At 58.9% G+C, this 12,843-nt stretch overlaps 2 protein-coding genes across 2 annotated transcripts; one reads left to right on the forward strand and one right to left on the reverse strand.

Moving 5' to 3' along the window:
- Nucleotides 1-17: 17 nt before the first annotated feature.
- On the reverse strand, nucleotides 18-4,698 carry RIPPLY1 (ripply transcriptional repressor 1). Its single transcript, XM_037408446.1, has 6 exons — nucleotides 4,138-4,698; nucleotides 3,708-3,859; nucleotides 1,760-2,071; nucleotides 1,250-1,325; nucleotides 607-677; nucleotides 18-525 (listed from the first exon to the last, which is right to left on the reverse strand). Exons 3-6 carry the CDS (start codon nucleotides 1,849-1,851, stop codon nucleotides 327-329), a joined length of 438 nt encoding a protein of 145 aa, XP_037264343.1. The 5' UTR covers nucleotides 1,852-2,071; nucleotides 3,708-3,859; nucleotides 4,138-4,698; the 3' UTR covers nucleotides 18-326.
- Nucleotides 4,699-4,873: 175 nt separating this feature from the next.
- Nucleotides 4,874-6,061, forward strand: CLDN2 (claudin 2). Its single transcript, XM_037408433.1, has one exon. It carries the CDS (start codon nucleotides 4,894-4,896, stop codon nucleotides 5,587-5,589), a length of 696 nt encoding a protein of 231 aa, XP_037264330.1. The 5' UTR covers nucleotides 4,874-4,893; the 3' UTR covers nucleotides 5,590-6,061.
- The last annotated feature ends 6,782 nt before the right edge of the window (nucleotides 6,062-12,843 follow it).

A 12,843-nucleotide genomic window follows, 5' to 3' on the forward strand; every position in this document is an offset into this window, starting at 1 on the left:
CCCGCCTCCCTCCTCCCGCAGCTGCAATAGGAAAGCGGAGCGGGGGGAGTGGGCGGGGCCCCGCGCTCCGCCCCCGACCAGGGAGAGGCTGGTAGCGAATGGGGGCCGGGAGGTGCCGCGGTGGCTCCTGGGAGCCGTAGTCCCCTGCACGCCGCCGCGGGGCGCTGTCAACGTCCCGCGGCCGCTCCCTGAGGCCGGGCCGGGCCGCGCAGCCCGGGGGGCCGGTGTCCCGGTGCCCGCGGCCGGTGCCCACTGCTGGCTGGGCAGGCGTCTGCCTGTGCCTCCGCGGTGCCGCCAGGCCTGCCCTCGCCTGCTTTGCCGCACCCTCACACCGGCCTGCCAGGGCTGCCCGCCTGCAGCCGGGGGCCTGCCGCCGTGTCCGCTGCCTCCTCCGAGTCCGAGTCCTCCTCCGAGTCCTCCGAGTCCTCATAGAGGCAGAGGGTGGCCTGCACCGGGAAGTTCTCCAGCAGCTTCTTCCCCACACCGTACAGATAGTCAAAGCACTTGGACTTGGGCCAGAGGAGCCTGCGAGGGGAGAGCCGGGGTGAGAGCCCCTGTGTGCCGCTGCCCTCAGCCCCCGCCAGGGCACCGGCGGCCGGGACGTACCTGACCGGATGGTGGAAAAACATCAGCGCTTTGTCGGGGCCGCCATCCCCCACCGCCGCCTGAGTCCAGGCCTGAAGAGACACCGTCAGGATGGGACCTGCCAGGGGGCTCCCACTGCAGGGTGCGCAGGGACCCCAGCGGGCAGCGAGGGCAGGGACCCTTCTGTCCTGCTGGTGGGGGTGATGCCCCACAGACCTGGCAGATGCCTGCAGGGTCAGCCTGCCCTGAAGCCGGCATCTCCCCCTGGATTTAGTTCCTCATGCCCCCGTAAAGCAAGCTGGCATCTACCCCCCCGCTCTGCCCCACCGGGCTCTTTGCCAGTGTAATCTACACACACACCACCCCCATGCTCCAAAGCTCATGCCCAGGCATCCCGCTAAAGCCCTCAGGAATGCCCGCCAGACCTGAGAACAGGGGGCCCTTTCAGGCCCCCGCAGCGTCTGCCTGCCCCTGGCCCTGGCCCGGCAAGGCTGCGTGGGTTGTGGGGCAGGGGGGTGACGCGCCAGGGGAGGTGGGCACAGCACTACTGTGCAACAGGGCCAGGGGTGGGGTCTGGGGCAAGAGGCTAGTTTTCTGCCAAACAGGGACCCCAAGCCTGCCAGCAGGAAAGCTGGGAGGATGCAGCAGGGAGTGTAAAACTCACAGTGTCCATCTGTTCCCTCTGCCACCCGGTTCCCTCCTCTACTCGGGGTAGCCACGGTCTCCAGAGAGGCAGTGATCTAGATGCAGAGAGCAGGTTTAGCATGACAGCATGACAGCATCCCACCCTGACCCACTACCCCCTTGCCTTGCTCCCCCACCACTGCAGCCACACACCCCCAGCACCACAGTCTCACCCACCCAGCTCAGCCGCTGTTCAGACGCACGGCTGGGATGCCAGGCACATGAGGGTGCACTCATACCTCCTTTGGCCTCAGTGCTCCTCACCCTGCTACAGCCCCCCAGCACCCCTGGGAGCCCCCGCAATTGCTCCCTGTGCTCCACAACCTCTCCCCCGCCTGCAGCCACCAGGATCAGAGGGGTCCCCATCAGAGCAGGGAGCCACACAGCCTTCACCCAAACCCAGCTGGAGCTTTCTGCTTCCCAACTTCCATGCACCCCCTGCCCTCCCCACCCTCCCCAGTCCTCCCGGGCGCGCACAGCAGCCATGTACCTTCCCCCTTGCTCCAGCCCCGGGGCTGGGCGAGCACTGGCCACGGGCACCCAGAGCCCACGGGGAGGAAGGCAACAGGCAGCAGCTTCCATGGTCACAGGCAAGAGTGTCCCCTCTGATGCTGCAGGCTCTTGGCAAAGACACCCTTATAGCCCAGCCCCGGCCAGTGACTCACAAATTCTTCAGGGTAGGGGCAAAGGCAGGGGAGTGAGGAACTAGGGGTGTGGGACAGCAGTCCTTGGGGTGTGAAATTTGTCCCAGTTGTGTAAACAGAGGGCTGGGGGGAGGCTGGGGGCGGAGGGGCTGTGATCTCTGGTGGAAAAGCAAAACACAGAAGGGGTAAGTTAGACACCATTTGTGAGAAAATCTCCAGGGGGCAACAGGGGAGGGGAGAGACAATTAACAAGGATGATGAAGTGCTCTATGTAGCCATATGCATAAAGCCAGAGGTGGGGGAGTGGGAGGGAAAGGATGAGGAGCTCTGAGGCAGCATGATGGGCACGGGATGGGGACAGTGCAATGGCCATGTGATGGGACAGCCTGACGGGCACACTATGGGTACAGTGTGGTGGGCTTGTGATAGGGACAGTGTAATGAGCATGACGAGAACTGTGTGATGGGCATGCTCTGGGTGCAGGGTGATGGGCTTGATGAGGACAGTGTGATGGGTGTGCAATGGGCTGCAGTGGTGGCAAGCACAGAGCAACCAAGAGGCAGGTGATGGGATGCTCGAGGGGACAGGGAGGGAAGACGGATGGCAGGGGTGGGTCTCAGGTGCAGGCTGGGCAATGGTTCTGCTCAGGCATCCACGGCTCCTGCTCAGATCATCCCAGGGAGCTGCCTGTCCCCGTTCCCGCACAGTGGGGAAAGCATGCACTTGCCCATGCCCCCGTCCTCTCCTTTGGCTTTTTGAGATGTGGTCCATACCAGGAGATACAGAAAAGATTCTTAATACAAGGTTGTAAGGCTCACCACCCCGGTCCCTGCCTGCTGCTTCTGCCCAAGCACTAGGCAAGGTGCCGCTAGCACTCAGGTCACCTCCTGCTCCCAGGAGAGTTTCAGTATGGGACAGGAAAGAAATAGCAAATGGTCCCTACTGTAGCTCTGCTACCAGCAATCCAAACACCCTGTCCAAACGCTGGCCAGACCCTGCTCAGCTCTGAGCAACAATTTGTCCCAGGGGCCCTCCCTGCCCCTCTCCATCTGTGGCAGCCGGTGAGCAGGAGGGGGCACAGGGCCAGCGCAGCCCTCATTATTGTCTCCATTTGCTCCTCATTTGGGCCAGGAGTCTTACAACAACAAACCCTGCAGAGGACAAGCAGGGCCAGGAGGAGCAAACTGCAAACCCAAGCTCACCCTGCAGGCACGGAGAATTCAGCCTGCTGGCATTTCACTGTGCCTCCAACCCCAACGCAGACAATGCAGCCTGAAGTGGACACATGGACAGAAGTATGCAGTCACCTGCCGGCCACCAAGACCAGCCAGAAAGGTGACAGCAAGCCACAGACCTGAGCCACTTAGGCGAACATACCCTATACAAGCAGAAAGAGGCATCCCAGCTCCCCAATCCTTCCCGATGCCGAAAGGGTTTAATTCTGATCTGCAATAAGCCTCTGATCCAGGCTGAGATTGCAGGTGGATTTTGCAAAAGCTGTAGCTAAACAATTTGCAGCCCCTGATCCCCCAGGCTGGGGCCACGGCTGCTTGCCCTGCCCCAACCAGCCACCTCTGGTCCTGGGTGACCCCCGGCTGTGGCCATCCTTGGTCCCGCACCGCGTCTCCAGCTGCCTCCGTAAGTACCACAGAGCTCTGGCATGACCCTCCCATGCCTTTTTGCCCGCACCCTGAGCACCCCAGGTGTTTCTTTTGCAGTAACGCCCCTGAGACAGAGTGGGAGGTCTTGGTTAGCACATAGAAAAGGAGACAGAAAGTTGGGAAACTCTGGTACCAAGCATTTGAGGTGCCAGTGTGGGGACAGGGAGAGGAGCAGAGGCACTGGGCAGTGGCGGCACTCCCAGCTGGGAGCATTCCCAGGGCGAAAGGCTGCTGGCCGCAGTGTCGGCGTGGCGTGGCACGGCCTCGGTCCGATTTCGCAAGATGCTGCAGGAGGGAGAATTCTGAAACAAGGTAGAGGGAAAACAAACCATCCCACTCCACTGCCTCTGCCACCCCCCCCATGCCTGTGCCCAGGGCTGCAGGCAGGCGATAGCACTGACAGAACCCCCCCCCCCCACCGGCAGCAGTGAGCACGAGCTGCACCCCAGTGTGCTCACCCCACTGAGGGACAGGTCACCCCGCTTGGCTGTGGCAGTTCCAGGAAGAATCCCTGAGGCACTGCCAGTGTGCTTCGCCTTGATGTAATTCTGCCCTCCACAGACCTCTGGGCTCTCCTGAGGACGCAGGCGTCGCTGTGACACGCATCCCTCTCCATCGTTGTCCCCAGCAGCACAGAAAGGCCAATAGCTGTGGTTCAACCTCAGGTGGGCATATCCCGTTGTCCCACCAGAGCCTCAGAAGCTCAGGGTGGTGGTGGGTGGGTGGCTGCAGATGCCTTGGGTGAGCCCCATGCAGGTGGAGACAGGGTGCAATCCCCCTTCTTTGGCTGGGGGAGACTCAGAGCTACCACTTGAAATTGCCTCTGGCGGGTCCCAAATAACATGGTGCAGCTGTAGCTTTTTGGCTTCCTTGTCTCAGGACATCACAGAAGACAAGGGACACCCAGGAAGGCAGTGGGTACCTTCCCCCTGCCAGCGGCCAGCTCTCCATCCCTGCCCATGGCCCCGGCGCAAGGGAGGGCTTTGGCACCCTTCCCGGGCAGTGCTGCTCTGTCTCTGAAGTCTGGCTGGGGAGATAGCGGAGGTGAAAGGGCGCTTGGCGCTCCTCCACAGGCTTGGATCAATCATTAATTGGGGAGGGATTGCTTTCTCCTCTTGCAGGTATCCTCTCCTCCTGCTGGCTCCCACCCACACACCGGTTCCCGCACAAAACCAGCACCCCCGGCAAGTGGGGTGGAGCTGTGGCATGGTGAGTGGAGCTGCTGGCAGGGCGATGGGAAGGTAAGCACGCGGGACCGAGCTGCCGGAGAGCCGGGAGAGAAGCCGCAAGCCCCAGGGAGGCGATAGCCAGCCCCCACCATGGTGTCCATGGGGCTCCAGCTGCTGGGCTATGCCGTGGCGTTCCTGGGCTACATCGGCACGCTGACGGCCACGCTGCTGCCCAGCTGGAAGACCAGCTCCTACATCGGCTCCAGCATCGTAACAGCCGTGAGCTTCACCAAGGGGCTATGGATGGAGTGTGCCACATACAGCACGGGCATCACCCAGTGTGACATCTACAGCTCCCTGCTCAACCTGCCTGCTGATGTCCAGGCGGCCCAAGCCCTGATGGTGAGCTCCTGCACTGTCTCGTCCCTCGCCTGCCTCCTCACCGTTGTGGGCATGAGGTGCACCGTCTTCAGCCAGGGCTCGCCGAACAAGGACCGGGTGGCAGTGACAGGCGGTGCAGTCTTCATCCTCGGGGGGCTGCTCTGCTTCATCCCGCTGGTGTGGAACATCCATGTGGTGTTGCGGGATTTCCGCAACCCTGTCATCCCTGACAGCATGAAGTTCGAGCTTGGGGAGGCACTTTACCTGGGCATCATCTCCTCTCTCCTCTCCCTTGTCGGTGGCATCATCCTCTGTGCCTCCTGCCCTGCCCGGGACCCAACAGCCACGTATGCAAGTAGCTACCAGCCCCGGCTGCTGGCGGGCAAGAGCCCCCAGCCCTCCGTCAGCCAGACGCAGAAGACCAAGAGCGAGCTCAACTCCTACAACCTGACAGGATACGTGTAGTGTGGGTGGGAACTGGGCTGGCATCTCTCCCTGCTCCTCAAAGCATCTAGGCTAGCACCAAGGGAGCACACGAAGGGGAGAGGACACGGCCGTATCTGCCGCGCTCAGCCCTCTTGCTCACGTGCTTAATGGGTTTGAACCTGCTCTCTCCCCAGGGATCCCAAGAGCCTTGTGACTGCTCAGAGATCCCAGCTGGTGGCTTGCATTGGTGAAGGACTCGGAATCTGGCTTCTGTTCCCTCCTCCATGTTGCAAGCCTGCAGGCAGCCCCTGGCACAGTGGGACCCCAGCCTGCAGCCCCAGCAAGCCTGCCTGGATGGGGGTGGGTGGGCTTGTGCCCCCAGCGACCAGCCCCACTGGCCACGGAGGTATCACAGCAGGGTCAGGGGGTCTGCGTGGGTCTGGAGTCACTGCTGGGAGGGTTTAATGCTGGTTGCAAACCAATGTCGCAATAAATCTGTGTTTCTAGCCAGGCTGTGGCTGAGCTTTCCTCTGGCGCCGAGGGGCCCTGGCAGCACCCACAGCAGGGTGGGCTGTGGTGGGGGCTGTGCTCACCCAGCTGGTGGGTCCGTAGTGCAGAGGGCACCCCTGGTCCTTGCTCTGGCCTGTCCCACCCTCGTCCCATGGCTTTGCCTCCCAGAAACCCAGGCAGGTGGGAGCGCTGTCAGGGAGGGGAGGGTGTTACTCCCCTGCACAATTTGTCCCTGGGCACCGGCACTGCACTGGGAGGTTGCCATGTGCCACCACTGCAAGGGTGTCAGCAGGGGCAAGCACAGCTCCCCAGGGGCTAACAACAGGCAACCCCACCCCACCCCCAGCCCTGCTTGCTTCTAGAGGTGCTCTGTCACTGGGACTGGGGTGACCAAAAGGGGATTTGCTGCTCCTGGGTGTATGTGGCACCATCAAGGTCCCCAAGCTGTGGGGAGAGCCCTGGCATCACCACATCTCCATCCCAGGATGCTGTGTGCACCAGCACCCAGGAGGCAACACAGTCCTGAGCACCCGAGGGAGCTACTGGCCACGGTGGAGGCTGAGCACCCCAACGCAGCTGCAGAGGGGTCTTCGCAGGCAGGTCCTGAGCTGGGAGGTCCTTGCAGGGGCTGTTTTGGGAGGAATAACACCACCAGTGAGACATCAGCAGGCTGCAAGGTATGGGCAAGCAACCTTTCAGCAGCAGCGGGACATCCTGCATGGTTGCAGCCCCGCACAGAAACAGCAGCGTGGCAGCTGGCACCGGCTGCCAGTGGCGCTGGGGGATGCTGGGCACGTGCCAGAGCACAGCAGGAGGGGGGATGCACAGGCAGCCCAGCCCTGCAGCCCACCGAGGAGCAAGTACATTTTGACCACTGTACCCCTCTGCTATCCCACTGCCAGAGGCAAAATAACCCCTGCACTGCCGTGCCACAGCACAGGGCTGCCTGGGGACCCCCTTGCCCTGGTTCCCTGTCCGGTGGCTTTGGTCTACCTGCTGGCCCCTCATAAAGCAATTTAGATTAGGTCCCAGGTAGGAGGGTACCATGTTCCCTGCTCAGACGTCACCATTACCCTTGCACCAGTGAAATCATATTTGCTATGGGGTTAACATGCTCCTGATAACAGCGAGTCACGCTTTCTCCCCTCCTCACCGAGCAAGGGGCCACACAGGGACCCATCCCCAGGGTGACGTTCGCTGGAGGGGACCAGGGTGGATTTCAAGGCAAGGCCAGTTACCCTCTTTCCAAGGCCAAGTTGGGACAAAGTGCTGCCTCAGCCCTGGGCCAGCTGAGTTACTTATTGCTGCCACGGGGAAAAAAGAGCCGTGCATGCAGAAGACAGAAAGCGTGCAAGGTGCTTAGCCTGTCGGCTGCAGTCCCCCAGGAAATGCCGCAAATTCACTAAGCCCTTCAGCCATAAATGTTTTGTCTCTGGGCAGCTGACGCAGAGAGGAGGCGAGAAAATAGTTGGTAGGAGAGGTCGTGCCTCTGAAGAGGAGAAATTCCTGTGTGCCACGTCCTCGCCCCTCGCCTCCCACCCCAGGCTGCAGGGGGACAGCGCTGCCTGTGTCTGCGGGCAGGGGCTCCACTAATTAAACAAAGGGGCATTTGAACCGCTCAGTTCGGAGTTTGATTGCTGCTGCGTTTATTAATGCTTTAAATCAAACAGAAGAAGGGAAGATTCCTGGTTTTAAAGGAGTCAGCTTTTGCACAGCTTCCTCCCAAAGGAGAGAGGCAGCCAGCGCAGGCAAGGGCAGGCAGGGCAAGGAGCTAGGGTACAGAGATACCCGTGGTTTGGACAGATGAGCACAGGGCAGAGGCACTGCAAGGGGCCCCAACATCCCCTCGAGTTTCTTTCTCACCTGCGCAATGCCAGACCCCCATTCCGTGTGTGCAGCACGCCGGCTTCAGCGGTGGCACAGTAGGAGAGGAGCTGACGAGCATCCCACTGAAAAGGGGGCAAGCCTCTCCCCAGCCCCCCATGCCCCCAGCCCTGCCAAGGGGGAGCCCCTGCATTAAGCGTCTGTAGGCTCAGGGAGGGGGAAGTTTCTTACCCAAAGATGTGAAACTTGGCTACAGGGCAAGGCAGGTTGAAAAGGAGTTTCCATTTCTTTACCAGCAGGAGCGGAGGACAGGGAAGGGAAGGACACCGGGTGCACAGATGTGGTGGCAGTGGTTATCTCTGCCTCACGCAATAGCCACGTTCCCTGTTATTGATAAGCCGGGTCCTTGAGGGCAGGCTGGATGCGGCCCAGCCCAGGGCCAGAGAGGACGGGAGCCCAGACTGCCCCAGGAGCCAGCTCCGCCGACAGAGAGCATGAGTGAAGCGATGGAGCTGAGCCAGCCAGCGTAGCACAGAGCCAGCCCCTTGGGTCACCTCTTGCCCCCCCACCGGCTCAGCAGGAAAAGTTGAGCGTGCTCTGGGTTTTCCTGCAGGAAAGCCACAGAGGATCGTGGTCCCAGCTCGGGACAGGAGCGGGATGCGAGGGGGATGGGCAGGCAGGGGGAAAAGCAGAGGTGGGGTGGGAAGAGGGCTGTGCGGGAAACGGCTGCCTCTGAGCTCCTGAGCTGGAGCCCTCACCTCACAGGACAGCGAGGTGGAGCAGGGAGCCTTGCAGCCCCTCGCTGGAGGGCCAGGCTGCAATAACTAATCCTCTGTCATAAGGAAATGAGTCCTTCCCCTCTCTTCTTGCTCTGGATGGTGCCTCAGATGAAGAAAAGGGGCAATAAAATACTAACATGCCCTTATCTTCAAAAGCAATAGGAGCTCTATAAATGCCCAGCACACCCAAACCCACAGCTGCACCTGAGCCAGGGGCTGCAACCTCATCGGATGTTGTGAGAAACATGCAAAAAGTCCCAACTTCTTCTGAAGAAGAAACAACACACGCTTGCACCAAGGCCTGTGCAGCCAGCCCTTACCCACCAGGCAGCCCACCCACCATCCACAGCACCCCTGGTGATGGCCTGGCCAAAGCACCCTCCTGCTCCCCTGGCCCAGCAGCGCCCGGCCGCTGCCCGTGCAGGGCAAGCAGAGCCTCTTCTCCTGCAGAGCACTGGGTAGGGATGCCCTAGGGTGACAGGGCACGGGTTTGTCCCAGGCCCAGCCACATCCCATGCCTCCTGCCTCATGCAGCCCTCCAGGCAAGCAGAGTTTAGCTCCTTCTGGCACTCCTGACCTGCCTCTCATTCTTGCCTAGAACAGCTGGTCTGAAGGAGCAACAAACAGTCCACGCAAGCTCTCTGAGGAGTATCAGGCCAGGTGCTGGGAGAGCCTGTCTCTGCCTGCAGCCCCCGGGAACTGTTCAGATAGCAGAAGCAGGAGGGGGAAGAACATTCAGGCCAAGTTCTCGATGGGCTGAGGCACTTGGAAAGGGCTTCTACATTCCTCCGCTCTCCTCCCAGCTGCAGCATACTCCCAGCGGCCTCCCGCACTGCACCAGAGCCTCCCAGCCCTCAGCAAGCCAGAGCTGGCACGGAAGAGGGGACACTCTTCCTGCCCATGGCATTACAGCAGCCTTTTCAGGAGCAGCAGAGGATGCACTATGGGGAGGGGCTGCTCTCAGATACTTCAAATCCCAACTCCCAGGCTGGACTAAGCAACAGCTCAGGTCATGGGCTGTGCTGGTGGGAATGGGAGATGCACTCCCCACTCCAGCCATGCCCCAGGCCCCACTGGCAGCCACACCATAGCCCAGGAAACAGCCTCATGGTTTCACCTCAGAGCATCTATGATGCTTGGCTGGTGATTGCACTTACATTTTACCTCAAAGGCTTCCTGCCCTCCCAAAGCCTTGGGGATGGCCCTGTCTGGAGTCACACAGCTGGGACGCTGCCATGAGGCTGTCGGTGCCTGGGTCTTCAGGTTCTAATAGGAGATGTTGCAATGGAGGTGAGGAGTAGTGCAAAACCAGCTCCTCTTTGGAAAACACCCTCAGTCAGAGGAAAAGTCTGTCCACAGACTCATGGCTTTCCCACAGCCTCCTGGAAGAGACCTGTTTAAAGGTGCTTTAAAGGATATTTTGGTCTTTAAAGAAAGATATGAGGGCAACAGGACGGAATGAACTCCATGGCACTGCAGTTGACAGAGACCTTTGGGTGCACCAGAGGAGATTGCTAGAAAGCACCTTCCTGGCTGGGTTTGAACAACAGCTCAGAAATTTATCAGGAGAGTTATGAAAAGCATTTATCTCAGAAAACCATGATACCTGTGAAGGGAACACAGAGGTTTGATCTTCCAGGCATTACATTAACATCACAATCAGCTTTCTCCATAATTTGAATCTAATCTATGCTACAAGAGCTTCAGGTTAGCAATCTCAGCAAACCTAGCATACGTGCAATCTGTGGCAGCGAAAGCAGGCGTTATCAGTAGAACCTACACTAATTCAGTGAGCAAAATAAGCTTTATCAGCAAGACACACTTTTATAGTAGCGTAAACGTAAGCTCTTGCAGGGATTTTACAGACATATCACTGAAAACAGACTCCATCTCTAACCAGAATCTACCCCGGAGAACTGTCCTAGAGAATTGAACACAAATTGTGCTGCATCCCCAGCAGCTCCACTGCCAACTGACAGTTAAACAGCACCACACTGTACAGAAGAGATGAAGACCAGAGGATCCCAGACACCTTTACATGGACAAACTGAGCCACAACCACAGTAGCCGGTCAGCAGAGTCACCCTGAGCAATCCAGTCTACCAGCCTGTTCTCTCCATGCTCGGGGTACACTTGAGGGCACCAGCATTTTGGCATCTGCTAACCCAGGTTCATACCTAGAAGATAAGGCCAGGCTGGATGGGCTTTGAGCAACCTGGTTTAGTGGAAGGTGTCCCTGCTCATGGCAGCAGTGTTGGAACAAGATGACCTTTAAGATCCCTTTCAATCCAAACCATTCTATGATTCTAAGATTCTCAGACCCCAGACACAGCTGAGCCCAAGACCTCTGCTGTGAGCCAGGAGTCTGGAAGAAACAAGCAGTCACCCCATAAGCAGAGAAATGAGGGAGTCTTCACCAGCTCTAGGGTTGCCTCTTATCTCCACTTAGTATTTCAGAGGAAGGGTGTGCTTTGATGAAGCTTTTCCCAGACCAGAGAACTAATCATTCCTCACGGCAGGTGCCTTTTTTCACAGAACTTAGGACATCCTCTATTTCTGGGATGTCCAGCCTGCTAAAAAAAAGCTAAAAGCAGGAAACCCGCATCACAAACAGCGTGATTGCCTTGAACTCGCTTTCCTAGAAAAGCTGTCTCTCTAGGTTTCTCAGGTCACTAGAGCAAAGTCTCACACCACTGGCTATACCTGGCAGCTGCTCCCAAGATTGGTCCAACAGATGCATTTTCACTACCCAGATTTTTAGCCCTTTTCATAGCAGGGGGGAGCCAGTTCCAGCGTCAGTAGAGCAGAGAAGCCCAGAGAGTCTGCAGGCATTACAGAGCAGACTGCAGCCATTGCTGGCTCCATGACCGTGATGCTCCCATGCCCTTTGAGCTACTCCAATACACTTTTACAGGAACAAGGGTGCTGCCCTTTGCCTTTGGATTTTCCCCCAGCTGCAGCAGAGGCCAGGCACCGCATCTTGCAGAGCATGGGTAGGCAAGGGGGCAATTAACCTCTGCTCTCCCCCACAGCTGAATGCTCCCTTATCGGTCGCCTTCTCTTCCCAACCCACCTTTATTTTAATGGTGTTTCCAGATGGCAAACTGGCAGGTCGTTTCACCACTGGCCTGTGCGAGGCTGCTCTCTCCATCTCCCTGCATGCAGAGGAGGCACAGGCTGCCTGTGCCTAGGGAGGCCGGCAGGTAAGAGACAGCAGACAGAAGAAATTAGCTCCTTGCTTTCCAGGCAAGGAAAGCAGGCGTTTTGGGCCCGGGGATGCTCCCCAGCAAGGGAAAGGACCTCTCTGCTGCAAAGCCAAGCCCCTGGGAGGGAAAAGCAGTTCCCAGCACAAAACCTCCATAGCCTAGCCCCAGGGAGCAAGACATGAAGGACTGCTGCTTCCAGGAGCCTGCTAACACACATTACATTCCCACCTCCCTGGGCAGAGCTGGCTACAGAAGACCTGGCTCTGTAGCTGACGTCCCAGGGCCTGCACACTAACAACGGTCTTGCTGTGAGTTACAGCCTCCTTCCCAGGACCGAGACAGCCCCTCTCCCAGACGTGCTAGGGTGACTAGCATCTCACATAAGCCCCGTGGGCTGATTCCTGGCTTGTAAGTCTGCAATCAAAAATAGGCATGTTTTACCACAGGTGTCACAGGCAGATGCAGCTAATCCACCCGGCTTCAGTACTTCTGGCTGAATAAAAGCCTCAGGGGAAAAAAAGGAATAACCAGGACAAAACACCCTGTAAAGGCAGCCCGGTCTTACGTGAAGAGACAAGTTCACCCTCAGCTGTCCCCGAGTGCAGCTACCCTTTCTGATGGGAGATCTTTGCAAAGCAGAGGGAGGCTGCCCACAGGACCCAGTACTAAAGGTCCCAGCTCCCCGGTGGGACAAAGAGCTGTGCTGCCCATGGCAGCATGAGCCGAGGGGAAATGCAGCACGGCTCTTCCCTGGCTCCTCTCATCACCTGCCTGCACCTGCAGAGCCCTCCCACAATGCTGGGAAGCAAGGGCAAGACAGGCTGGGCTTAGCCCCTGAGCCTTGCCGGTGCTGCTGGCTACAGCCCCAGGACTTCATGGGGCACAGCACGGTACTGACAGGGAGGACACAGAGAGCTCTGGGAGGAGAAGGCTTGGCCAAACAGCCTTATCTTTGAGATGCTTTTCTGACCTCC

The sequence above is a fragment of the Falco rusticolus genome, chromosome 14 (genome assembly GCF_015220075.1).
Source record: "Falco rusticolus isolate bFalRus1 chromosome 14, bFalRus1.pri, whole genome shotgun sequence".
Lineage (NCBI taxonomy): Eukaryota > Metazoa > Chordata > Aves > Falconiformes > Falconidae > Falco > Falco rusticolus.